Below are 27,633 nucleotides of genomic sequence, written 5' to 3' on the forward strand. Positions count from 1 at the left end.
TCATGTGCCTTCATTGGCTGAAGAACTGGGGCTCCAAAATACACCCCAATATTTTGCAGCATGTTGTCTGTTCTTTGCTTCAGGCAGTAAGGCCAGACAGAACTGCAGTGGCTTGCTGTCCTGGTTTTCTTGCCTTTGTGCTTTTTGAGGGGAACATCTCCTTCATTTTCCTTTCTTACTTTTTTGAATTGCTCTTTGCACTACTATCATGACCTGAGCCAAAAAGGAGGAAAAGACAAAACCATATCGACTACTATGGAGTTATTACTTACTAAAAAAGTACATGGCTTTGGTTTCCTTCACAAGAAACTGTGGTATTATTGCAGAAGCATTTTCTTTACTAAAGGAGAGCCACAGTATGATTCAAAATCTAGTACTAAAATGTGGAAACTTCAGCCATAGGCACAGGACCTGGTTTTATTGCTCCGGTGATATGATATTCTATTGTCCCTCTCTGGAAAGTTTAATCCCAACATTTCACAGAATCAGACCATACATCCCTTTATGGCATCCTGATACATATGACAAGCAATGAACCGATGGCTAGACCATCTCCTACTAGTAACTGCAGAATGATATTGCAGGGTCAGAGGCATTATCCTTTGCCATTGAGATTTTCCAAGCTCTTTGACCTGGGCTGTTCACAAAGAGGTTAATGAGCTTCTGGACCACTAGTCTCTCTGCTGGGAGGCTCCACGAAACCAGTTCTGGTATCTGCCACAGTGTACCAGCTGCTGCTGAACACGTAGTTTTCCAGCACTGCTAACGTACTGCTACCATCCGTCTTATTGTCTTTCAGTACCTTGAGATAGCTAGACCAAGAAACCCACAAAACAGAACTAAATCCTATTCTTTGGTGTATTTCGAATAGAACAATAACTGAGAAACCTTTTAAATATTGAAATGTATTCTCTGGAGACTTGGAGACACTTTTGCCATTGTGTTTCTTCATCTTCTGGGATACGAGATTAAAGCTGGATGAATGAAAATTTTCTCTTGTGGATAGGATCGTATCACGGCACACACTTTTTCCTGTCTCCTGTGGCACAGATGGCTTTTCATGATTGCCTTTAGCATCACGGGTGAGACTGTCAGAGCTAAAACACACAGAGGTCAGGTTAGAAAATATTTTATCTCCACACAAATTCATGACAAGGTATACATAAAGATGACCATGCAGAACAGAAAATCCTTACAGGTAAAATTCCTGCTACTTTAGTCTGAAGCATTTCCTAAGAATCATATGAGAAAAAAAAAAAAAAAAGAAGAAAGATAAAAGAAAAGAAGTAATTTACTGTATTTCAAACTACAAAGAACCACGATGCCATCATACTATCTTAAGGACACTATTTCCAGTATCGTGTAGCCACTATATCACTATCCCTCTCAGTCAGCTAGAAGTACCCATCACAGAAGCAGCAGAGGGTTACCTTACTATCACAGAAGTAAAAGCAGACACCAAAGACATTTCTTTCTCTTTTATTAGGGGAAAGCCTACAATTTTCAAGTTTGTGTAGCAAAGTCTGAGCTGTAAGGTGCAATCTACCTAGGTAGCTAATTCCACTTTCCTGTGTTACCCAACAACAGCCACATGTATGCCTGGCAAGACACAGAACATTTTATGCTATCAGTAGGTGGGTGCTTAGGAAAGTAGTCATCACCAATCACTGATAGTCACTATTACTGCCAGGGGGCCTTGCACACCCTTAAGAGTGTACAATCTTCATTGTTCATCACCAAAGCACCAGAACCTAGAACTGAAGGGAATACACTAGCAATGAGCTATGCACCAGCACCATGACAATATTGTGATTTTAAGATATCCAACCATTCTAAACTAGTAAATGACTGTTTTGAACTGTCTGTGCCACCTAGCCTGGCTTGGCCTTTTTTTTCCTCACCTCTGCCCTGTTTCTTAGTAGCTGCATGGCCCTATCTTCTCTCTCCCTCCCAAGGCAGCAGCAATCATCCCTTCCTCCAGAAAAGCACCAAATCAGTGCCTGTGTGGTGGTGAGTCCAGCAAAGCTGGGGAAAGGAGCTTCAGCTATGTGCTGAAGGAAGGGGTCTGGTGCTCCAGATGAGATGGAGGAAAGAGGATTCTCTGCTTCTCTAATGCCACTTTCCACTGCAGTCTCAACCATAGGATGAAGTGGCCAAGGACAGCTGTCTAATTTGTGAATGAAAAACAATGAAGCACAATGTCAGAGGAGCATAAAAAAGAGGAGAGTGAATTTGTAGAAAAATCAGGCTGGGATCATTCTCTCACTCCTGCTTTATGAAAAATGCTAGTAACCTGCAAAATATAATAGTATCCTACCTGAAATCCTCTCTTACTTGTTTGGCAGAGGCTGTGATTGGCAATTTTACTGTAAAAAGTAGAAAAAAGAAAAATATTGAAAGTGCCTATCAGATCTCTCAAAAAAAATCAACACGATGAAACATCCACATTTTGTCTTGGCCAGTTCAGACTCAGTAACTGGTTGAGGCTGGTACAGTTACTTACTGTAAGTCTACTTACTGTAACAGTAAGTAGACTTACAGTAAGTAGAGTTACAGTAAGCAGACATTGCTGGACATCAAGCTATTTACTCTGATGACTAGTTGTGGGGATTAAGATTTTCTTCATATTGAGCAGATTCTAATTTACATGCCCACCTGCCCTTCTTCATCTATTGCCTAATAAAGGCTATTTTGGGATGAAGACACTCTAGGTAGCTCCCACTGAAACTGTTCCACCGTGCATAAAACTGTAAATCAGGAACTGAAGGTGCCAAAGGCAACATGATTATTTTGTTTTGCTAAGCATGCAGCTCTGTTGAAGAACATGTTCTCACTCCTGATGTCTGCTCCAAGGAAAGCAAGTGTTTGACAGTCAAATGACACTGGACTAGAGTCATAACAGACACGTCCAGAGCGTGAATACTATGTCGAGCCCCACTGGTCAAGCAACACAGGTGGGAGTGGGAGAGAAGAAGAGCTGGTGCCACCTGACTGATCTTGACAGGCGATATGTGTTCGCTAGCTGCTCAGCTGCTGCTAGTGCTCACTGCAGGGTGGCTGGCTGTGTAAGAACGAGGTGTCCTGGGGCATGCACGGTGCCAGAGCCCCAGCACCCAGGGAAGCTAGAAGTTAGCAGTGTGGCAGCCTCCAGAGCAGTGGTGCCACTGCATTTGGGCAGCAGCTGAACAGGGGTCCAGCACAGATGAGATGAAAGTACATGAGTGACAGCAACATTTGGGCTAGAAATTGTTTTCTCGCAGGTGCCTTTCCTGCACACCCTGCTATAAGACAACTCTGGAAGAGCAGTAGGAGGGAGAAAAAGGGGATATAAAGTGTTTTACAGGCTGTGGGATAGTACTCCAGTCCAAATCTAAAAAACACAGTAACAACATTAAGAGCCAGGATTTGGGTTCCCCCCCCGCAAAGAAACGTCAATTCCAGGAAAGCCTAGAAGAACGTGACCTGTTACATTTTTACCCTTGGGTATGGTACACAATAGCTAGGAACGAACAGCTGCAGCTTGGGAAGAAAGTGCTTTAAAGTTACCCAAGATTGCAAAAACATTTAAAAGTTCATTCTTTATTAATGTCCTCTTTCACGGGCAAGCCCTTATCAGTCATAACACTTAAATGTATTTAATTGCACTGCACTTAAACTGTACGTAAACTGTACTTAACTGGACTGCCTGTCCCACAGAAGCCAATTACAGCTGTAATTATTTGTGCCCCAACTTAGAGGCTGGCAGAGGGGGAGTCACTTTTAACTTCATCTCTCCCTCCATACTGCAGGTGGCTCATGTATCTTCTTTCTCAAGACATGGATCTCCAGCAGTCGGCTCCTGTGACAGGCATGGCCCCGGCACTGATGGCAGGCGAAGACCACATCTCCTCAAGTGGCAGAATCACTGCTGCAGCCCAGGCACCTGGCCTCGCTCTCAGCATGACCTGACCCGGCAGATGCAGCTTCCCAGCCGGCCATGCACCAGGTTAGCTGCAGCTGGCTTTAGTGCTGCGCTGCAGATACCTCACCTGCGGGGTACAGTGAGACAGGAAACTACTTGGTAAGGTCCATGATCAACCAGTGAGATGAAACAGGTCTGACAGTGTATGGGGAGGCATGTCCCTCTGACATAAATAATATTTACAACACTTTGATGTTCTTTCATTCTAAATGAAGAGGTGCTTTATACTGTTGATACAGAATTTCATTAATAATATTTAACCCAGCTGACCAAAATGAAGTAGGGAAGGCAAAACACAGGAAAACCTTCCAATTATTTTTACCTAGGCTTAAAAAATAAATTAATAACACAGGATCCCCTCAATCAATGAATCCAGCCCTCTCCTACCACAGGCACATCCTTCCTGCAAATCCTTTCACAAACCAAATATTCATCTGTTAGTTTTCTAGCTACCATGATACTTTGTTTTATTTTTTTTCTGGTTTAGTTCTCCAAGACAAAACCAAAGTAGTCATAAGGTAAAACAGCTCTGGGTGCATGTCTGAGAAAAAGACGACAGGAATTCAGAACCAAGCACAAAGTCATTACTAAAACATATTGCTACAGCATATGACATTGTTAGATTTTCAGGACGCGAAGTGTGAAAATCACATGAATAAGGATTGTCCTGAGAATTAATTCCAGTATCCTTAATATAGGTAGAGAATAGTATGTTGTCACATTCCTCAGTTTAACTGTGATAGCTCCCTACAAATCCATAAAAGCCACAGATCTATATAAAACCACAGATAATAGGTATGACTATTTTAATATTTCTCATCCAGTCTTCACTGACGAATTCTAGCTCTCTGCTCATGAAAATAACAGCTGAAGTACTGTTCTGTATAATTTGCCGACATGACATCTGGAAAAGATTTTAAAGCTCTTATATCAATGAGAAAAATCCTTTTTTTTTTTCTTTTTGTAATTCTCTGAATATTTCATGAGGCTTGTTTAACTATGTAGGAGAGGTCAGAACTGAAGAGAAATGTACTATTGGCTTTGCAAAATTTTGCCAGTAATATAAGCTGCAAGAATCAAAGAAAAGTGACACAATGCTGTAATTAACACTGCTCAGAGGTGTTTATTGGAATAAATAAAAATTATAATAATGGCTAAAATCAATGAATACTGACTTATGGCACTGTGGGATGAGGACAGGGAACTTGCTATTCAGCACATTTCTACTTTGCTACTTTCTTCATAGGTTAACTTGTTGATTTTGTATGCTTGATAATGGGCTGTTTCATGGCTTTGTGGGTATCTGCGAAGCCACAAAGCTTGACACTAAGGATAACAAATTCCATTGCTTTTCAGTACTCTGTCCACAGCAAAGTTTTCTATTAAAACTCTACCAAAAACTCTACCAAATCTTATCCTTGAACTCCTGGATTGAATAAACTCTACATTCCTGTAAGAAGCATATTCTGTTTTAATGTGAAACATTAAAATTGTAAGTTTATGAAAAACAGATTTCTAAGGCCTGAAAGAACCACAGATCATTTCATAATTTGTTTTGCCTACCATGAAAAATAGGCTAGCAATTTCATTCAGTTTTCTGTGGACCCTGTTGTAGACTGTGTGTTTGACTCAAGTGGGACAGAGAACCCACTACATCTCCTAAAGTTTGCACTCATGGGCATTCGAACTCCCTGCCGAAACATCCATCTCTTATTTCTAACGCAAATTTGTCTGTTATCAATTGCAGTCAGAGCTTCTTGTGCTTTCTTTTTCATGGACTGAGGCTATCTCTGCTACTTTCAGCTGCTCTATTGAAGAACATCCTTATATTTTAGGACACAATTTTCATCCTATAAAGTCTCATTTCATCATAAAGTGGCTGAATTCTCTTAAGTGTCACGACATGAGGTTGTCTCCAGTTCTCACATACTTTGAGGGGTTCTCTTTTGCATTCTTCTTTTTTAAAAAAATGTTTAAAATAATGATGATACCAGAAGTAGTCAAAGCAATTCAGTATTAGTCTCAGAAAAGTTCTACAAAGTTCTACAAAGAAGTCAAGATAGCTTGTCCCTCCCATTTTCACATAGGCAAAAAATGTATTTGTCCTCATGGCACAGTATGAAGGTAACTCATGTTGAGCTACTTGTTCACTTTGTCACCTAAATCTTTCCCAGATTTCCTCATGCTTGCAGTGACACAAGTTCTCCAGTTCTGTTTCCTTAGCCTTCACATTTGCTTCTTTCATATTGTCTGTACTTAAACAAAAAAGTTTTGGTTGATTCCAGTTTTCCAGAGGATTTGGGCTGCCTTGTTTGACTTCAATGAATGTTTTCTCCTCTAGGCTCTCTGGACCAAATGGGCACATTATTACAAATATGTGTACCCTACTGCCAATAGGAACAAATATTTTTTCACCTCTCTGGAATTTGCCTCGGGTTCAGTTTTTCTCCAGTGAAACTGTTCCCAATCAGTAAAGCAGAGTGTAATAATGTGATGAAGACAGTTTATACTAAAGAAAAATGAGGTCTTCCAAATGTTGAGACTGAGTGAAATCCAAGCCAAAGAACTCTGTACTTATCTTTTTGGGACATGCTCTTTACTGAGGTTTGAGATTATAGAAAAAAAATGGCTTATTGGGATTTTAAGAATTAAACAAACATACAATGTTTACCTTTTTTCACTGGGTCAAGTACCTGAAATATGCTAAGATTCAATGCCTTGAGTCTGTGAAACAGAATAGAAACACAAACAAATTATTAATATTTTTAAGCTCCAAAAGATTGAATGACAAAACGGTATTCTCATCTTTATGATCAGGCACTTCATGGCTTGTTCAAGGAGTGTACACTAGGTTAGGACAGGAATTGGGTAAGGGTAAGGGTTCAGTAACTAGTGGGAAAACAGTTAACATGTAAATATCAGGCTTTTTCTTTTTCTTTCTTCTTCTTTTTTTTTTTTTTAAGTAGAAGGCAAGCTAGTCATTCAGTATTTGGCCTGATTTTCAAAAGCTCAGAAAACTCAGCAACTTGTGTTCACTTTACAAGCTGTTGGGTGCTCAGCATTATAAAAAATATTTAAGTTACATTCTGTTTCATGAAAGTAGGAACGTAACATTAGACTCCACTGTTTTCATCTAGGATTTTTAAGTGTTTGTCAACTACAACGAGGCTCACATTTTCTAAATAGCTATGTAGGATGCCAAACAGTAATAATGGAGAAGTGACGTTTTTAAAAAAGATTACATCTTATACCAACTATTCTGACAATGACCTTTTAATAAACTTAATCCCATGGTAGTTGCTAGGGCAGCTAATGCTGAGTACCAAATCACACACTTTGAATGGTAGGAAGAGGCATGATGCAGCTTTACAAATATTGCCAGCACAAGTATTTCAGAGCTGGGCTTGGTAATGATCCCAGAGTTAATTAAAAAATTTACTGCCTGTTTCCCTAGAACATCCTGAGACCATTCCTTTTCTCTTCTCTTCACAGCACTCTACTGGACTGGAAAACACAACGGAAAATGTTTTAATGGACTTGGCAAAAATCTCGTTCAATAAAACTGGAAGTGAAACAGGTCCAGCTGAAGGAGTGAGGTGTTAGTATTTTTGGAGACTGAAGAAGCGCTAGTATAATGTCCAGCTCCAAGGCATATTACTTGACAGAAAGATCCCAATGTATCAAATAATATATTCGTGAGACATAATTTTACCACTTTTTCCTATCTCAGACTTGTTGATGTTGATACTTCATTCAAAGATGAAACAGACAATAAAGAGCAATGGGCATTCTAGGTCAGCAGCTTTTGGTGACAAAATTGTTTGTCCAAAGTTACAGTGGTTGAATTAAGTTGTCATATATCAGTGTCTGGTCAGAAAAAGAGCACAACATGCTTCTACTGGGATGAAAAACAATACTCACATTTTTGCTTTCATGACTTCTGTCCTTAGCAATGCTGTGAAAATGTTCTCCTGATGTTTGGTTTTTTTTCTGCACAGAAAATAGTATGTAACCATTTTGATTCATGAGGGAGTATTATAATTACAAAAAAAAAGAGTTGCAAATAAACATGATAATCACAACACCAGAAGGAACACACGTAAGCAAGCTGCTCAAGACTGAATTCCTTCTGCTGTTCTGTTCAGCAAATATTTAGGAACCTGGACACAAACATATCATATTGACAAGGGACCTCACTTCCTACTCAGTTTGGCTTGTTTATTTTTAGTCTGGGAACCTGGAGAGCCAGACTTTCTCAGTAGTATTAATTGCCACTGCACTGTTTTTCTGACGTCGGGGCTTCTGAAAAGAAAGATTTGCATAAAATGCAAAAAAAGCCTGGGAAGCACTGGTCTACCTATTGAACCAATGAAAGCATTAATAAAGCAGCCAGCATTATAATGTTTATGTACATTAAAAAAAATATTACCCATCAAAATATTAATGTGACTTCTTCTTTCCAAACGACAGTTTGCTTTCTCTAGGCAACAATAACAGTGCTCCTATTTTACAGCCAAGGGCTGTGTAGTTTTCTAGGCTGAACATCAGCAAAGTGCCATTGAGGGCTGCATACAGCTACAGCATGAATTTCTGTTAAAAACTCTACTGTACCTGTGATATTCTTTGCTATTCACCTTTTTCAAATGGCTTTAAGTATTTCTATCAAAAACAACAACAGAAATTTTGGTTAGTCTTTTGATGTAATAACTTTAATTAGTCATTGACATAGATCTACGTGGGAAAACGCACATAATCATGAAAAGAACAAAAGTAAGAAACTTCTTACAGGAACTGTGATGTACTGTTCTTTTAAACTGATTCGATAAACTCTTGTTACCTTCTTTACACAATAACAGTATCACTCTGACATGTTTTGTTGCTAGTATACATTCAGCAAAAGCGCTTTAATTCATTGCATGAAAGATGCGTCAATGCAATTCATACAATTTCATTGCATGAAAGAGGTCTTTGCCTATGTTTCAGCACAGAAATTACAGAACAGGACCTAGTGAAGCTCCACTTAACTAACAGTTTTGCAATGCATACTGGTGTTTATAGGTATTGGCAGGCGTAGCTTTACAGAATCAGGGTCTTAGGTAGCCAAAGCCGTGTTCAGTCCCAAACATACTCATCTTCTCCTAACACAGGCATGTGATGGGATGGGCTCTGTACCCAGAGGGATCTCCGCTGGAGAAGTCTCCTTTTTATTGTGTATTAAATTAGTGACTCATTTCTAAAGTTCTGTCACTTTTAAAATAGGGAGGTTTGAATAATCACCTAAAGCTGTGGTTTCACAGACCGCTGAGATCTCCTAAGGGCTTCCTGCTACTGAAGGAGAAAGTGCATTTTCCTTTGTCCTTGGTCCTGCCTCCCTCACTCCCTACCCTGCCACTTTGGTCCCTGCTGCTAGCTAGTGTTTTCCTCCATCCCTTAAACTGGCTCTGATGCTCAAAAAAATCTTCTGTGAGCTGATTTAACTCATTAACCCAGCAGAAAATTATCTCATTCCTTTTGCTGGGTTTGTTTTCTATCAGATTAATGTGTTAAATCAGGTCATGACAGGGACTGAACATCAGAGGGACGTAAGTAGAAAGAATACACAACAAGGACTGTGGCAGGAGAAGACAAGGGAGGACAGAAGGTGGTTGTTAAATGGCTCATCACATTGTGTGAAAAGTCTGTCGGGATAAGGGATATGCTAATCCATTAGTTAGTACAGACCCTGAAGTAATTAAGCTTTAACGACTGCTTTTGCATGAGTTCTGTACAGCTCTTCTCAAGTGTTTCTAGGAAGGCATCCTTGCCCTTCTTTTTCCTTGGATGTTTCTTTTATGTATATTACCAAGCAAGTCTACCAGGTTTAAAGACTATACTAAATGGATGAGAAACAATACCCTAACTTTCTGCAGCGGTCTTCTGTGTTTGTCTGGACTTCAGTTATCTAAAGCAGTGTTACACCCCTCCAATTCTTTTTCTGAGTGTTGAAGTCCCCTGAAATCATAATTATCCAACAAGGTTCCACATCTCCCATGTCATCTGGATAAATCTCATTATAGGGCATTTAATCCCAATCCCTGGGATGAATACCATGCACAGATGTTTTGCAATAAGCAGTTATGAATGAGAGTTATGTGGCAGCCTGCTCAATCTACAGCTTAGTCACAGACATCAGGTGAACCTGCCTGCCTTGCTTCTATGTACCATTTATAGACCGCAAGGAAATGGCGCTTATGGATGTAAGAAAAAACTGGAATCAATCCCACTGACTGGCATGGCGAGTGTTTTGACACAAACAAGGCTATTTTTAGCAAATGAAGTGGAAAGGCTCAGAGTTCTAGGCAAATCTTTCTCAAGTTGCCAGTCCTCACAGCTGCCAGCCCCATGTCACACCCCCATGCGTAGGCATATTGCCTGCCAGACAAGAGGAGGTAGAGCAAGAAAGCATGAAGGGCTGAGAAGTAATAAAAGGCCCAGGATACTTGGTATTAACCAGAAAATGCTGCTAACTTTAGAGTCCATTTACCATTTTCATTCCAAAGTTTTCATGAATTTTTTTTTTTTTAAAATCCAGCACTGGGAAATGTGCCCGTGCGGGTTTGTCATTCACATATGAATAAACTCAATCCCAAAGGTAGCATTATAAGAACAAACACGACAGAGGGTACATTATGGAAAAAAAGATCTCAAAACTCATCCCTTCTCTGAGTACTTTCACCAACTCTCTGCTACCAGTCCTTGTACTGTGCAAAAGAGACTTTTCACCCAACCCACTACAGTTGACCTTCTGTAATTAATATAGTCCTGGAAATACCATGGCATCAGTGGTGGAAATTCCTGCTCGGTTCTTTAGCACTGAACAGAATAGGGAAAGAAATTTCAAGCTGTGGATAAACATTAGAAGTTGACACTACCCTCGCAACCCTTCCATCAGCAATTACTGCCCTTCAGGCTGAGTGAGTGGAAAGTATGTCTGGACTTCACCGTCCTTACGTACAAAACCCTAATGCTTTGCTTAAACTCTGGATGACAGTGGGACTAAGTGGAACTGTTGGACTTTGCACAAACATGTGTTCTCCATATAACTTCTCCAGGGACAAATGCCTCCGGGGAGGGGCAGAGCACATAAAGGGGTCTGTGGCAGCTTCTCTCACCACAAGTGCACTCACCAGAGCTTGTTTCAAACTACATCATGTTTCAAACTGTCATCTCTGAAACTAGATCTAAAACTCCAAATCATGCAATTTGTCAACAAGCCCAGTCATCTGAAATGCCTATCTGAATGTATTGCAAAGTATTACAGGGCCACTCGAGTTTTACACACTCTTAGTACACAGTCTTGGTACTAGTTTCCCCTTTTACTGTTGTTTATTTACTGTATTTATGTCACAAACAGGAAGCAACAATTTACAGGAACTATGATTGTTGGCTAAAATTCATCCACAAGCTTTCTAGAAGTAATACACACACAGAAGTTTGTTTTGCTTATCTACAGGAAACATCTTGAGTAATATTATGGTAATCACAGGCACCAAAGAAATAAACACCAAGCAAACAAGGACAAAAACCCCCATGTTTCAACCTGTTCTTTTCAGCCAAACAAGGAAATACAGGTTTCAGGAAAATAAAATGTCTCATTGCCCTCCAGTGAAAGCACTTTGTTAAATCTGGGGCTACATTTGCCTATGAGATTAGAAGTAGGCAATGGGATAGTCTGATGCTGACAGCACTTAGCACCAGCGTGATGACTTGCCTGCATGTGTGAGAGGTGAACACAACTCCTGAATGCTCTGAACTGGGTATCTGAAAGTATGGCTGACACCAGTGTACATGGGCACAATACTTCTCGTGCTTAAAGCTGGTGCCTCCTCCTCCTCACCCTGACCCTATGTCTGTTTACTCAGCTGTACTGCAGAACCCAACAGGTAGAAAGCCACCTTCTTTTGGAACAAAACCACTACCTTCTGGACAATCTGGGTTAAGCTATAGGGAAAATTAATACTATTGCTCTGCGCTGTTAATTTGGACTATATCTCTATAGGCTATTGATTTGTTAATTACTATTCTGACTGACTTAATCCCAAGGTTCTTCAAAATAGAGTCTGTTAAACTCTAGTGATTCTTTCCCAGTGGCATTCAGGACAGAGGTGTAAACAGACAAGAAAGAGTCATAGCATACCTTAGTACCTAGTTTTAGCTGGTGTGCAACAAGATCACAGGAGTCTGGGCTGTCAGAAGTTTGGCTGCTGTGAAAGATGAGCATTGTTTTGTTTAATTTCCAAATTCCGTGATTGCAAACAGTATTTTGCAGCATTCATTCCAATCATTAGCAGGTGTTTTCTATAGTAACCCTAGCTGTAGAGATGTAAATGTGTTTTCCACGTGCCTGTCTTCCAGATCCACATTTTAGTTTTACAGACCTACAGCTAACCTGCAAAAAGTGAGCATCATCATTTTAGAGAAAGCTTGGCTATTGAAAGAGGTGTGATCTATGCAGATGGCATCTCCTGCTTCTGCCTAGGTTTCTTTTAGTTCTGCTTCACACACGTTCCCCCTCCCCTCCTACATCCTCCCACAGAACATCATCCTCTTTGTTCCCAGCGAGCCTTCTCCTAGTTCTCTGACAATACATTAAGATCTTGTGTCTTTTTTTATTTCCTTGCAGTTCAGCACTAGTTGTGAAGCTCAGCTCTTGACTTCTATACTCTGTGCACCTAAAGCTTGATGAGATAAGATCCAACCTATTAATGTTTTCCCAAAAAAGAAATGTACAAAAGTTTTACTGCCTAATAAATGACTATAGGGCGACAGCTGTTCACACATAAATGCCCACCTCTCACAAACCACCTGCACAACTGATCTTGCAGTCACTCACAGTCTAATTTTAGTAACATTTCTAACATTTACTCTGGCGCCCTTTATGAGGTGCAGAGAATACATAATAAATTGTGCATATCTGAATAGTTCTACATTACCTGGAATCCCAGCCTAACACATCAGAATTCAGGACCTTGGAGTTCACCCTGGCCTGCTGTTTCACTACTTTCTTGTGTTCCTTCAGGCACAGATAATAACAAGAAACACCACAAATTTAGTTTACTGCTTAAAGTAAGCCATTACCAAACTTATTATTGCTACAGCCCTATAGAGTATTATGTTTTGTCACAGTAGGATGAACTGAGGCAAGAGAAAAGGCCTAGGGGGGGACTTTCCTTACCTCCTTGTTATGAACACAGTAGTTCAAGAGAGCATCACAGAAATGCTGTCCTATTGACTCCAAGCCTTTCAAATTGAAATGGGTGCTTTGTCTGCAGCCTGCAGCATCAATAGAACCAAGAAAGAAATGAAAATGTCAGTCATTCTGCTGACTGCTAGGTATCCGTGATATTTCAGAATGGTGGCTGACTGCAAACTCACACGTCTTTCACTGACAGATGCTAGACAAGTCTATGACTGCCAGAGTTTTAGATAGATGATATTACAGATCATTATTCTGCCTATATGAACAAATCTATCAATTCAGAGGGGATTAACTGATTCCCTATTACAAAATTTCCTAAACCAGCAACTGGCTTTAGTTACTGCTTTTAATTTGCCATCCACTAATGTTGTTTCATGATACATATGCAATAATGCTAGTGGTGGCCTGAAAGGTTGCTAGTTGAATGCCCTAGTTTTAGTGCTTTTTCCAGCTCTCATCTTAAATCATCAGACAGAAAATCAACAAGGGGATGGTAGCTCAAGCTACCATTCTCCATAAAAAATCAAAAGTAAAGGTCTTGTTTGATGATTCCTACTACATAGCTACAGGGAATTGTCTCACCCAACTTAGAGCCACAGAGAGAGGCTTCCAAAGTGTAGCTGTTGTTGATGTCCATCTTCCACATTACTGCTCGACCTGTGCCTTCTTTTCTCTTTCGTACTCTGAAATGGCAGTCTGGGAATGAGAACTTTATGGACAGGTAGAGTATTAGCCTTTTAAGTAAATAGGCAGATGCAATAATTTCATTTTAACCCTGCAAGTTTTTTTAAATCTTATCTACCAGGTAAACAATTGTGAGTTCTCACTCTACTTTACTTGAATATTGCACAATGTATCTCAGAGCATACTGTTATTACTGGTATAATGGAGAAGTAGGTGAAATAACAGCCCTTTGATTAAAAGTTTATTTTACTTTAAAGATTTCAGAGACTCCTGCAAGTAATTTTTTATCTGGCTGTACTTACTGTTTCTAAATGATCCTATATAAACAGCTGACCAGCTGAGTTACCACAAATCTTGTTATATATCAACATGCATATTTACTAAAAAGGTGGAATAGCTCTTTTCTCATGAGTTAATAGATCAACAGTTTGATGTAACCGATCTAGACCTCACAACAACCTCATTACTGATACCTGAAGAAAACAGCATTAGCTGCAATCATGCAATGACATCTAGTAGGTTAGTTTGTGTGTTGTTTTATTCCTGAGCCTTTGCAACCTTTCTGGTTCAAAACAAGCGTACTGCAGTCAGAGTTTGCTGGAGAATGACATATTTTAAAAGTTGTCATTTCCTACTAAACAATTTTTTTTCCTAATTGAAATAGCTTACACAAACATAGTGATTTTGACACAATTTTCAACAGAAAATTTTCAGAAAGATTCAACCTGGAGAAACATTTTTTCTTCTTTAGTTTCCTATTTGCGCACTTGTTTGTTTTTAATTCTACAATGTATTTTAAAGCTGCATTTAAAATACGAATACATAATATTTAATGTTAGTTTTTCACATTGTTACAACAATGTTACTTTGATATTCCCTTTTTTCATTCTTCAAAAAAATTTTTTTAAAAATGCTAACTTTATGTCCCAATTCAGCATGATACATTTTGGAGTGCTGGAATTCTGAGGGAGTTAAAATTTCATATTCCTATCATTTCTGGTTTTAGCCAGTTCACAGAATCACAGAATCACTAAGGTTGGAAAAGAACTGTAAGATCATCAAGTCCAATCATCAACCAACACCACCATACCCACTAAACCATGTCCCACAATGCCTCGTCCACATGTTCCTTGAACACCTCCAGGGATGGTGACTCCACCACTTCCCTTGGCAGCTTATTCCAGTGTCTCACCACTCTCTCAGTAAAGAAATTTTTCCTAATATCCAGCCTGAACCTCCCCTGGTGCAACTTGAGGCCATTTCCTCTTGTCCTGTTGCTAGTCACTTGGGAGAAGAGACCAACACCCACCTCTCTGCAATCCCCTTTCAGGTAATTGTAGAGAGCAATGAGGTCTCCCCTCAGCCTCCTTTTCTCCAGACTGAACAACCCCAGTTCCCTCAGCCGCTCCTCATAAGACTTGTGCTGCAGACCCCTCACCAGCTTCATCGCCCTTCTCTGGACATGCTCCAGCACCTCAATGTCCTTCTTGTAGTGAGGGGCCCAAAACTGAACACAGTATTCGAGGTGCGGCCTCACCAGTGCCGAGTACAGGGGCACGATCACTTCCCTACTCCTGCTGGCCACACTATTTCTGATACAGGCCAGGATGCCATTGGCCTCCTTGGCCACCTGGGCACACTGCTGGCTCATCTTCAGCCGGCTGTCGATCAACACCCCCAGGTCCTTTTCTGTGGGGGAGCTTTCCAGCCACTCGTCCCCAAGCCTGTAGTGTTGCCTGGGGTTGTTGTGGCCAAAGTGCAGGACCCGGCACTTGGCCTTGTTGAACCTCATACAATTGGCCTGGGCCCATCAATCCAGCCTGTCCAAATCCCTCTGCAGAGCCTTCCGACCCTCAAGCAGATCAACACTCCCACCCAACTTGGTGTCATCTGCAAACTTGCTGAGGGAGCACTCGATCCCCTCATCCAGATCACCAATAAAGATATTAAACAAGACCGGCCCCAAAACTGAGCCCTGGGGGACTCCGCTTGTGACCGGCCGCCAACTGGAATTCACTCCATTCACCACAACTCTCTGGGCTTGGCCATCCAGCCAGGTTTTTACCCAGCAAAGAGTGCACCTGTCTAACCCACAATTTGCCAGCTTCTCTAGGAGAATACTATGGGAGAGTGTCGAAGGCTTTACTAAAGTCCAGGTAGACAACATCCATAGCCTTTCCCTCATCCTCTAGGCGGGTCACCTGGTCATAGAAGGAGATCAGGTTGGTCAAGCAGGACCTGCCTTTCATGAACCCGTGCTGGCTGGGCCTGATCCTTTGGTTATCCTGCACGTGTCCCGTGAGCGCCCTCAAGATGAGCCTCTCCATAATCTTCCCCAGCACCGAGGTCAGGCTGACAGGCCTGTAGTTCCCCGGATCCTCCTTCTGGCCCTTCTTGTAGATGGGCTTCACATTGGCAAGCCTCCAGGCATCTGGTACCTCCCTTGTTAACCAGGACTGTTGATAAATCATGGAGAGTGGCTTGGCAAGCTCCTCCGCCAGCTCCCTCAGCACCCTTGGGTGGATGCCATCGGGCCCCATAGACTTGTGAGTGTCCAGGTGGCATAGCAGGTCGTTAACTGCTTCCTCCTGGATCATGGGGAGTTTATTTTGCTCTCCATCCTTGTCTTCCAGCTCAGGGAGTTGAATACCCTGAGGATACCTGGTGTGGCTATTAAAGACTGAGGCAAAGAAGGCATTAAGTACCTCAGCTTTTTCCTCATCCTTCGTGAAGATGTTCCCCCCCCACATTCAGTAAAGGATGGAGATTCTTCTTGGCTCTCTTTTTGTTGTTAATGTATTTATAGAAGCATTTTTTGTTATCCCTTACGACCGTGGCCAGATAGAGGTCTAGCTGGGCTTTTGCCTTTCTAATTCCCTCTCTGCATGACCTAACGAGGTCCTTGTACTCTTCTTCAGTTGCCTGCCCCTTCTTCCAAAGGTGATAAACTCTCCTTTTTTTCCTGAGTCTCAGCAAAAGCTCTCCATTCAGCCAGGCCAGTCGTCTTCCCCGATGGCTCTTCTTACGGCACATGGGGAATGCCTGCTCCTGCGCCTCCAAGATTTCTTTCTTGAAGAAGGCCCAGCCTTCCTGGACCCCTTTGCCCTTCAGGACCATCTCCCAAGGGACCCTCTCAACCAGTGTCCTGAACAGGCCGAAGTCTGCCCTCTGGAAGTCCATTGTAGTGGTTTTGCTGACCCCCCTCCTTACTTCGCCAAGAATTGAGAATTCTATCATTTCATGGTCGCTAAGCCCAAGATGGCCTCCAACCTTCACTTCTCCCACCAGACCCTCTCTGTTTGTAAACAGCGGGTAAAGCAGGGCACCTCTCCTGGTAGACTCCCTTACCAGCTGCATCAGGAAGTTATCTTCCACACACGCCAGGAACCTCCGGGACTGTTTCCTCTCTGCTGTGTTGTATTTCCAGCAGACATCTGGTAAGTTCAAGTCCCCCACCAGAACAAGGGCTTGCGACTGTGAGACTTCTGCCAGTCACTTGCAGAACACTTCATCAGCTTCTTCGTCCTGGTTGGGTGGTCTATAACAGACATCCAGCAGGATATCTGCCTTGTTTGCCTTCCCCCTCATCCTTACCCATAAGCGTTCAACCCTGTCATCACAATTGTTGAGCTCTATACAATCAAAACACTCCCTAATGCACAGAGCCACCCCACTGCCTCTCCTTCCTTGCCGATCCCTCCTGAAGAGCTTATAGCCCTCCATCGCAGCACTCCAGTCATGCGAGTCGTCCCACCATGTTTCTGTGGTGGCGACTACGTCGTAGCTGTCCTGCTGCACAACGGCTTCCAGCTCCTCCTGTTTGCTGCCCATGCTGTGTGTGTTGGAGAAGATGCACTTGAGCTGGGCTATCGATTTCGGCCCCAACATCGGCACGCCGGCCCTAGGCTCATCTCTAGGCAGCCTGGTTTCATGCTCTTCCCCCTTCAAATCTAGTTTAAAGCCCTCAAGTTGAAGATTATTTTACTGAGTGAAGTGTGGTCTTTTAGTAAATGTGATACCTTAACAAAAAGTTAGGGATCCCAGATGGTGCTTGAATTTTCAGGGGAGTAAGTTTCTAGCCAGACATTTGCTTACCTTATGTGGGTAGCTCTTGCTCAGCAAGAGCGGGAAGACTCATGGATGCACGTATGGTGCTTTTGCTTGCTGCTTTCTCTCACAACCATACATGAAGACATTTTGTTTCCTGTTGTGACCACGGATATCACTACAAGTTGTCACCTGGGGCTTTACTCTGGGCAGGAGTTGGAAATCCACAGTGGAACTAAGAAAGAAGCAGTAATAAACATATCTGTCTCAGCTGACAGTAGCTGAATCTGAGGCCGAAGGTCAGTAGCACTTCAGCAGACATAATTAATGTCTGCTGGCACTCACAAGTGCACAATGTCTCCATATAGCAAGACAGAGAGAGGAATTCTCATGGAAGAGGAAAGGTGCAGTGCTCATCCCCTGTCAGCTAGGGATCTACATACCAAAACATTAATTTGAAAGAACACAGATCTTATTTAAAACAGGCTGTAACTAGATGAAAAACATCAAATGTACTAATTCTGACACCGGCTTTTTGCACAGAAATCTTGCTTGTATTAATTTGTTACAGAAGTTAAACCAGAGGGATTTAGTTTACTAGCTGAAGGTTTAGTTTAATATCCGAAGGTTTAGTTTTATATCCAGAATATTAATGTCTCTGTGACTGGAAGTCTGCATAAGAAATAAAACATATTTGTAACAAAACATACAGCAAACTTAGCAATCTTTTCTGTCAAATGGACATCTGGGATCTATTCTGAACCTATCCTCATTCTGGGACATGGTTTATGCCAGAAAAGAAGAAAATGAAAGAAATAAGGAATTTGATAAGTAGATTTTGGCAGAGGATATTGGGGAGAAATATGCTGAAAATGTTTTGACAAAAATTCTTTTACTTTGGAGATGTAACTTATTACCAGGAATGGAGAAAGGATATTGAAGGAAAACATGCACAATACTGAAGAAAAAAATAACCCACTCTGAAATGCATCTGAACATAAACAAAAAAGTCAGAAAGGCGTGGGTACAGGGCAAAAATGTATACAATACCAGAACAATAAGGGACATACAGAAGTCACACTAACAAAGAGACAATGGAAAGGAAAAGAATCTATTCTAAAGTGAAAGAAAATGATGTTACCTTTTGATCATGTTTCGGGTATACCAGCTGGAAGGATAGCATTTCTTCATGTTAGGTCTCTATTTGCGGTTCAAGTCCTGACCTGTTAAAGAACAGTGGTGATTTCCCACAATCACACCATCTGGATTTAACATGGGTACCACTTTGAAGACAAAATTTTCCTGCAGAAGCTGAGCTTTGCCTGAATCACCAAGAACGTAATCCAGAAAGCCCTTCCTTATCTAGGAACTGTTAGTTTCTCCTGGATGCACCCTCGCAGTTAGTACCACAGCCTTCCTCTTGGTATCCTTGTCACTTTTAGAGGGGTTGGTGATAGTTAAAACATACACTAAGTTTCCTACCAGTGAATGGCACAAGATGTGAATCTTGCAGAATTTGGACTTCACTGGGTCTTTAAAGACGGCCATCAGGTACTCAAGCAGGTTGGAGTAGGTGTAAGGATAGCAGTGGGCAGAGTAGCAGGTGTCTCGGTCATGAGGGAACTGGAACGTCCAAGTGAGTGAGAAATACTGACGTCCACCTTGGCCCGCATTGCTTTTGTAATACTTGATTTCATTTCCAGTCCTTTGCCAGCCACCCTTGTGTTTCTCAGCATTGGCTTCTGAGTACAACAGTGGCTGCAAGCCACGTTTATATAAGCTGTTACGCTTGGTAAAGTTGGCAATAGTGAAGCGATACGGCATCCCTGCCTATGTATTGCTTACTTGGAAGTAGTACCACTGCCTGTGTCCGCTTGTGTAGAGGTCAGCGCACAGGGTCAGCTGGTACTCAAATTCATTGCTGGTAGGCAGAAAGAAAACAAACAGTTGTGATGCTGGTCAGTACTGTAGTATGATGCAGTGTCAAATAATGCAGACTGCCATGAAAAAGCACTCCGCAGTGAATCAGGTGCAAATCTGACTTACATTGTCGTAAATCAAAGTCTACACAGGTGCTAGGAAAAAATGCCTAATCACACCAAGCATGTCAATAATGCAACTGCTGTCTTCATTAGGACTTCAAATAATAACTAGGACTTCCAAAAGCGTTCTCCACACCATGCTTTAAAAGGAGGTGCTTAAGAAAAGGTGTTGAGTTTGTGTGGGTGATTATCACCTATAGAAAATGTTCAGTGCTATGGAATGGCTATCAGAGCATTTCATGTGAAGGTTGCCTGAAAATACTTTTGAAGCTTATTCAACTAATGTAAAACAAGTTACAAACCCAGAGTAACACATCCTGCTCAGAAACTGATAGCAGGCTGCTAATAATAACAACTCTGATAATAACTCCATCTTAATAAAAGAAGAAAATATGAGAAACTCACACTTTGACCACCTTCTGCAAATTCCCACTCTCAAACTGTGTTTCAAAGATCAGTGTGTTGTCCGCTTTCTGGTGGAGGATCTGTTTCAAGGGGCAGAGACCTCTCACTTCGGAATACATAACGCAGGAGTTTTTGTTAGCTAGGGGAAGGAGCAGAACAGATGTCTTTCATTTCAGTCTAAGTCATTTTAGGGAACAGACAACTGAATGGAGCTGAACTTCAAAGCATATCTTAGGTAAGCGTAAAAGAAATTATATGATTTTGCTGCCCATTCCCACTTAAGGATTTCAGCCAGCCTAAGATCTGACTGTCTTGGAGGAGCCTGTGTCTCTCTGCATGAGCAAAGGGCAATTCATACTCTGTATTTAGTCAAAGCAACTGAGTTAGGTGGAAAGACTCCAGGACTCAGCTCCCCCAGGTCTTTTCACCAGTCATATGGGCAACTTCTCTACTTAGAAATCATATGTAGCTGACAACTCTTGCCATCAGTTTGTTTTTAAATCATTGTATTCAATTGTTGTAGCCTAGAAGTAAAAAAGATGATGCTCAGACCCAGCAGCAATCACTTTCATATTGCAAGTGATGTTTTCACATCACATTTGTCATGCAGTTTGAGCCCATATCTCCTTTTGCTCTCTTCTGCTACTTCTTCCTCAAATGAGGGGCTCACAGAGGCATAACTGAACTTTTTACTACAATCTTCATTACCATAGTTCATTAAAGACGAGAACTTCTAGATTTGCCATCAGCAAGAATTTAATTTTTTGGCTGACAAGCTGTTTAGGTTCCAGAATATTCCTGGCATAATTTTAACGGTCAAGGATCCTCCCTTTTCAGAACCAAGGCAAGAATTATTTTTAACATTTATTTGCTTTCTCTGTATTGACATCAATATGGTGGCAAAGGGGTGGAAAACCGAGGTAATCAAACTTCTTGTCATCTCCAAACTGTACCCACAAAATAGAGAGAGAGGACGCATCTCATCTTCTGAAAGCCGGGAGCCCAGACATCCTGCTGCAGAGTCAGCGTAGCCATGCTGGCAACTCTGGCCAACCCCAGCAGCAAAAGCTGCGTTCTGATGCTTGGGTTAGGGTCAGCTCAGGGAAAAGGAGGACGGGTGAAAACTGCAGGAATTCCAGGCTGAAACTATGTTCTGTGAGACTGTGAGTTTCACACTGCCGATGTCAAACCAGCTGTCTTATCTGCCAGAAGTGAAATTGTTATGTAAGTTTCTCACTAGCAAAATGAAGGATTTGTACTGGTGGCCAGACATCGATCGCCAGGCTGTTGTATGCTCAGCTCCTGTATTCTTGCTTTTATCCCCTTAGTGCTGGATCCTCCTGAGGAGAAACTGGCTCCTTACCACACTGCCAGTTAGGGCGATTGACCCTGTACCATACAGCAGGGTTAGAGCTGCACAGCAGCCCCCTTTCAGATCAGAGTTGTGTCTGCCCTTGCTTGACTGGGGCTGTGCTAGAGACTTATCCTGCAGCAGTGTGTCTTATTCTCTCCTGTAGTGTTATTAAAGCTCTGACAGTACTACTCAGGGAAGTTATGTAAAGCCAAGATTCCTATAAGTAATTTTTTCATTCCCTGAATCACTGTTGCCATACGCAAAGATGCCTTATTCAGTGTATTGTTCTTCATGATTGAAGTTACTACAAACCCAAAGGGGTCTTCATTAGAGAAGGGCTGTTAGCTTTGCTGGCTGGGATACCCACTTGAATAATTACTTTCTGTTCAGCTGAAATTCCATCCAAAGGTAGTTTCTCTACCCTTCCCTTCCTCTTCATGCTTTTCCATAACATGAAGGAAGAAAAATGTTTCAGTAGTTAATCCAGTAAAACTGTATTTGGAGACATCTGTATCAGTCAAATGCTATAGAATGAAATGCATGAATCTGAGATCTCTATCATGGTATTTTGATGTTTCTGCATGGGAGTCACCATTGGATTGTATTTTTCTCTCCCAAATCAGATTTTAGGAGGGCCTGTAGGAACTCAGCAACAGGTAGTTCCCAGTCAGGCAGTAACTCCCAGCTCCTGCTGAATTAAAATTCAAATTCAGTGGGAATCAGGAGAGTGCCGCTGCTGTCTCCTGCAGGATGCGATGGCTCATTACATGCCAGTCAAAGTCTGTGACACTCAGGTCATAAATCTGCGTAAGTGCAGATGTCTGTCCTACCCTACAGAGCTTCTCTGCAAGGAGGATTTTAGGGTTTCAAAAATTACATTTATTTCTATATAACTTAGACGGCAAAGCTAGCCAGCTGGAGGTTTCTGTCTCAGGAACAGAAAGGAGAAGATGAACTCCATAGGGCTCCAAAGTTCTCCTCCTCCTCCCACCTGCTCCTGTCCCCCCAGCTGGCCACAGTGGCCAGCAGCCCAGTTTGCACAAGGAATCTACTCTCCCTGGTGCAAGCAGAGAAGGGGAAGTAAAGGCTCCAGAGCTCTGAAGTTCTCTGCAGCTCCTGCTACCAGCCAAATCCAAGGCTAGGAGGCAAAGCAGCATGCTCAAGGCAGTGAACGTACAATTACAGTCACTAAAAACTCACCCTGTAGTCAACAAATACTGACTATTACTATCCATATGTTTAGATGCAGAGTCTTCACAGCGATAGCAAGCACTCATATTCTGCTGCAGCTTGATGTCTGCTAGCCCAGGAACTGCTAACTGCCTGTAACTGCCTGCAGAACGTCATTCCTCAGGAGCAGGAGGGAGAACTGGCCATACTTAAAGGCAGCAGTTTTCACCTCCTTGGTTGGAAAGTTTCATTAACGAAGTCTGAGAAACATGATACCAAAACCACACTTTGCTGGAGAGTTGTACAGGCTGAAATAGGAACCACTTCCAGTTGCCTGCGCATGAAGTTCAAGCCAGTAATAAAGGACATGGAAAGTTGCATTTTTAAAGAACAGCAACTGAAGGACCATAACAGAAAGCACTGTCCTTGTTTTCAAAAAGGCAGGGAGCTGGGATTCAGAGTGTTCCTCCACATCTTATCCCTTGCAATAAATCAGCAGGTCCAGCTGCAGAGGACAGAAGTTCCTTCCTAGTCACGCAGCAGTTACCAGTTTTCTTGGTCACCAAATGTAGCAACCTACTAGTGAGTGAGAGGTAATACACCTGTACTGCAGAAGCAGCTAATTTCTAAATAAACACGACGTTAAAGAGTAACAGTGCTTTTCAGTGTATTGCAAGCTTTCACCAACTGTGTTGACCTCAAGAAGGATGCCAGCTTCCTTTCAGTTTTGTGCTTCTGAAAATTTTGTGGCCACATCTAGTTATCCTAAGATTGCAAAATTATTATCATCCTTTCTTATCTATGTAGAAGTAGCCCAAGACCAAAACCAACAACTGCCAGAAGTTCCAAGTTCATCCAAGGCAACTGGATCAACTTAGCAAATACAGGAAAGAATAAATAACTCTGATAATCAACTGGTGATGGTGGAGTAAGGCAACTAACTCCCTTCAGTTCTGTCCAATTAATCCTTGCCAGACTTAGGAGCCTGTAATCAAGCACTGATCCAATCTGGCCAGATTTTGTTTCTAAGTCTTGGCAAAACCACTATAGCAAACAGGATAATAGAATCTTCTCCCAACACAGACTTTAGTGTTGATCCCACAGTTACACAGCTCTCATCTTTTTAACTTTCTCTTTTGGCTGTTAAGTTATCTTTCTCCACTCACATTTTCACAACAAACTCATTTTAGGCTGATTCATACTGTTATTCACTAAGAACAATGGCTTGAGCTGAGCTGGACTTCTGAAATTAACAGTATGAGCAGAACTTGATGAGACAGCTGTGTAACTAATTTCCTTCCCTATCTATAGGAAAAGAATTTATTCCCAAGTGCCATAAAATAACAATAGAAAATCATACTTATTTCATCAGGCTTTGAATTAGGTTCACAAAGGAGATCAAAGCAGCTGCTTCATCTATCTACAGCTGACAGCAAGATTTCTCAGGGTGTTCCCACCTTCTTCTCTTAGATAAATCACAGTGCCTTTGTCAGGAGTTTGGTATGGCAGCATCATCTCCAAACCTGTTGGAGTGTACAATGGCTCAGGGGTAGTGGGTATCCAATCTGAAAAAGAAGGGACACACAGAAGGAGTACAAAGCAGGAAGATTGTATTACTGTCTTTATAATATGAAGAACACATTGAAAAGTGGTTCATCTGATTTATACCAGTTGCACACAAAGGATTAGGGAAGCCCCCTTTGGAACCTCATTTTTTGGATCTGTGAACAAATCTTCACAATAACTCTAAATAAAAATACATATCAATCTGTGCATGGACTAAATTTTGCTATGCAAACTTACCTCTGTTCCCTGTACAGCTTGCTTACCATCAGTGAGGATGACAATGGTGAACATTAGACAGCATTGGTACCATTAGGAGAGCAGATGCTCCAACTACAGAGTGAAGTCATTGATTGCTGACCACACAGATGCTGCATGGCTATAATGCAGTGTCTCCATGTAACTCGCATGACATCTGCTCAGCACGTCAAAAGATCTGTTGAACACCAATTCATTCTGACAGTAGGCCTTTCCTTACTGTAATACTCACAGCAGTCCTGTCCCGTTCCATTCAAGGTACTCGGATCTATTTTCAAAGGTAACAGAATAAGGGCTTAGATGTCTCAGTCTCACCTCTGTGCATTTCTGATTTCTACTGATTACTTCCAAATTGCAATTGGTTGTCATCTGTAAAGCACAGGGACTGTTCAAGTCTTCACTACCTCGTAATAGGTTTGCAGTATGACTTTTGTACAGGCTGCATAAAAGCAATTATTAGCTGACATTCATATTTAACCATATAGCCCTGAAATACAGTACTGACATTGCTAGTAACAGGACATGAGATTTGTACTGAATTTGCAAGACCTCAGGACTGAGGCTTGTCAGGTTTGCTCTGTCTGAACTCTTCTTTATTTGCCTGCAGCTTTGTTTCACTTAATTTAGCTGTGACAGCAATTTCTCTGATTGACCAGGTATGTATGGCTAATTTGTTTTATTTTTGTTTATCTTTGTGTGGTACAACCATAGGCTTATAAGGACAGCAGTATCAAGGAGTTGTTCTGTGTAGAAATGCAGACCTAGAGCTGGACAAAACTTGTTTTAGGGGTAAAAAAGAGAAGAAGGAAATAATATCTAACACAAGTAAAGAACACCGTATATGGTAAATTCAGATGTAACATGGAGCTGCAGACCGATGAAGAAAGAGAAAGGTGTAAGAGTAAGCTAGCAAATGTATGAAAAAGACCCCAGAGTTATTTGGAGTGAGGAAGAAGAAGTCAACAATACAAACATCGTATTTTTGCCAGCAAAGGAGTCCAGAGACTGACAATTTGCAACAAACAACCCCTCCTCCCCACCAGAATGAAACCTCTGCAATGAAACCACTGATCTTAGGACCTAGAGGAGCAGTGGAAGAGGAAGCCAGGAAAAGGGTGTGAACGAAGCATATGTATAACAAGTTTAACTGCATTATTATTTTTTCTTTTTCTGTAGCAATTAGATCTGGGCTAATGATGATTTGTCTCTTAAGATTTCACTTATACTAACAATAAATTCTTGGCTTTATTTATATATAAGGTGTGCTTCCTCTTTGCTCAAACACACATTTTAAGCATAACACAATAACTTACCAATGTGCTTAATTCTGTCCCTGATGACTTCACATTGGTGTGGCCAATACATCAGGAAAAACCGACCAGCAGGTGACGAGTCATCCAGATTCTGAGGCTCCTGAGGATGGGGTACCACTCCCTCTGAGTCAGGTGAAAACAAGATTTGTTTTGCCCTTGGAAAAATATGAGCACATATGGAATCTATAAGAAAGTGAAAGAACCCTCACACCAGTCTCTCTTGCTGTTCTGAGTGGAAACAGGCTGCAGAGGTTATCTATGTGAAATTAACATAATCAAGCACGGCACAATAGAATTACATCCCACTGAAATGTAAATTTAATGCTCCAGCCTATAAATTGCACTGAATTTAAAAGTAGCGTTGAATGAACAGTTAATTCATTAAACCACGAAGCACATCAAGTATTCAACTGCAGCAGGGAATAGCTTATTTGGTTTCCTATAGAAAATGTTGGCACCTTTTATTATTACCGCTTTTATTATTAGTGTGTTATGGTAGGGCTTCAACCTCAATGTCTGAGTCAAAATCTGTGCTGTGCAATATTATACAAATAACAAACAAAGCTTATTCCTACACACAGAGTAAATGCAACAACGAGATAGTCCTGGCTAGCATGACAGGAGAGGTAACAATCTGATGCTATCACAAATTTTGTAAAGCAACAGAGACATTTTGAGGATGTGGGGGAAGTCTTCGCTTGTCAGCAAAGAATTCTTCAAAGTTATGAGAAGCCACTTGAATGAAAACATGATAGGCAGAGAAAAGGCTTTGAAAAAATCTAGTAATTGGATGATTGGGACTGCCAGTACTGTGCACTGACCACAACACTGCTCTGAGAAAATTACTTGTCTTTGTCATAGATATGAAAAGATCCCCTTTCAAAGCATTCCCTGAGCAGGCCAAAAGATAGAAGTTTGGTTTAATGGGAAATTTTTTTGCATTTGCTTTGGGTCTGAATCAGATACCAGCACCTGTAAGACTTATTTTTACTGGAAAAAAGATTCTAATCACCTTTAGACCTGGTTTCTAGACCTACTTCTCCTCACAACAAACAAAATAACACAATAAACAAAAGCGCTTCACCTGAAGGATCTGATTTCAAGTGTAGATGACATCATATATGAAAAGTAAATGAATTAAAAACAAATCTGCTGAACCCATTTTTAAACTCTAGTGGGTACCTAACTCTAATGGATACCTGGCTACTATAATGCCAAATCCATAACTGGTGATCAAGGGCATGCAGCAAGATGGGACTGAGATAGCTACTTACCTAGGTCAAGTACCATAAAATGTCACTAGATCTAACTCCGTTTTTGTTTAGAGCTTGACAGCTATGTGAGCACTAATACCTTCCCCCTTTCCCTTATTCTTCCACCCTGTGGTCTTACAGGGAAGATATAGGGGAATAATTGAAAGGGTCCTAACCTGTAAGAACAGCACACTGCTGACTGTCTTCTGCAACAAATGAGTTAGGGGGGTCTTCATCCTAAACAAAAAAATTAAAACACTGAAATATTTAGTACTGTCCACAGTAGGACAGCTTGCTTTTGTTTATTTTCAGAGAGAAGAGCTGCCTCTCTTTTGGTTTACTGTA

At 41.4% G+C, this 27,633-nt stretch overlaps 1 protein-coding gene across 1 annotated transcript; it reads right to left on the reverse strand.

The window, feature by feature from the left end:
* On the reverse strand, positions 1-27,278 carry AGBL3 (AGBL carboxypeptidase 3). The gene is given in 15 exon segments (XM_059816691.1): positions 1-124; positions 126-213; positions 889-1,097; positions 2,318-2,366; positions 7,879-7,951; positions 12,138-12,204; positions 12,934-13,013; positions 13,176-13,273; positions 13,782-13,908; positions 17,979-18,135; positions 19,072-19,851; positions 20,378-20,483; positions 24,359-24,466; positions 26,036-26,190; positions 27,235-27,278. Coding segments are annotated over 15 exon segments (2,265 nt in total).
* Between the last annotated feature and the right edge of the window lie 355 nt (positions 27,279-27,633).

Source organism: Gavia stellata, chromosome 4 (assembly GCF_030936135.1).
Source record: "Gavia stellata isolate bGavSte3 chromosome 4, bGavSte3.hap2, whole genome shotgun sequence".
In the NCBI taxonomy this organism is placed as follows: Eukaryota; Metazoa; Chordata; class Aves; order Gaviiformes; family Gaviidae; genus Gavia; species Gavia stellata.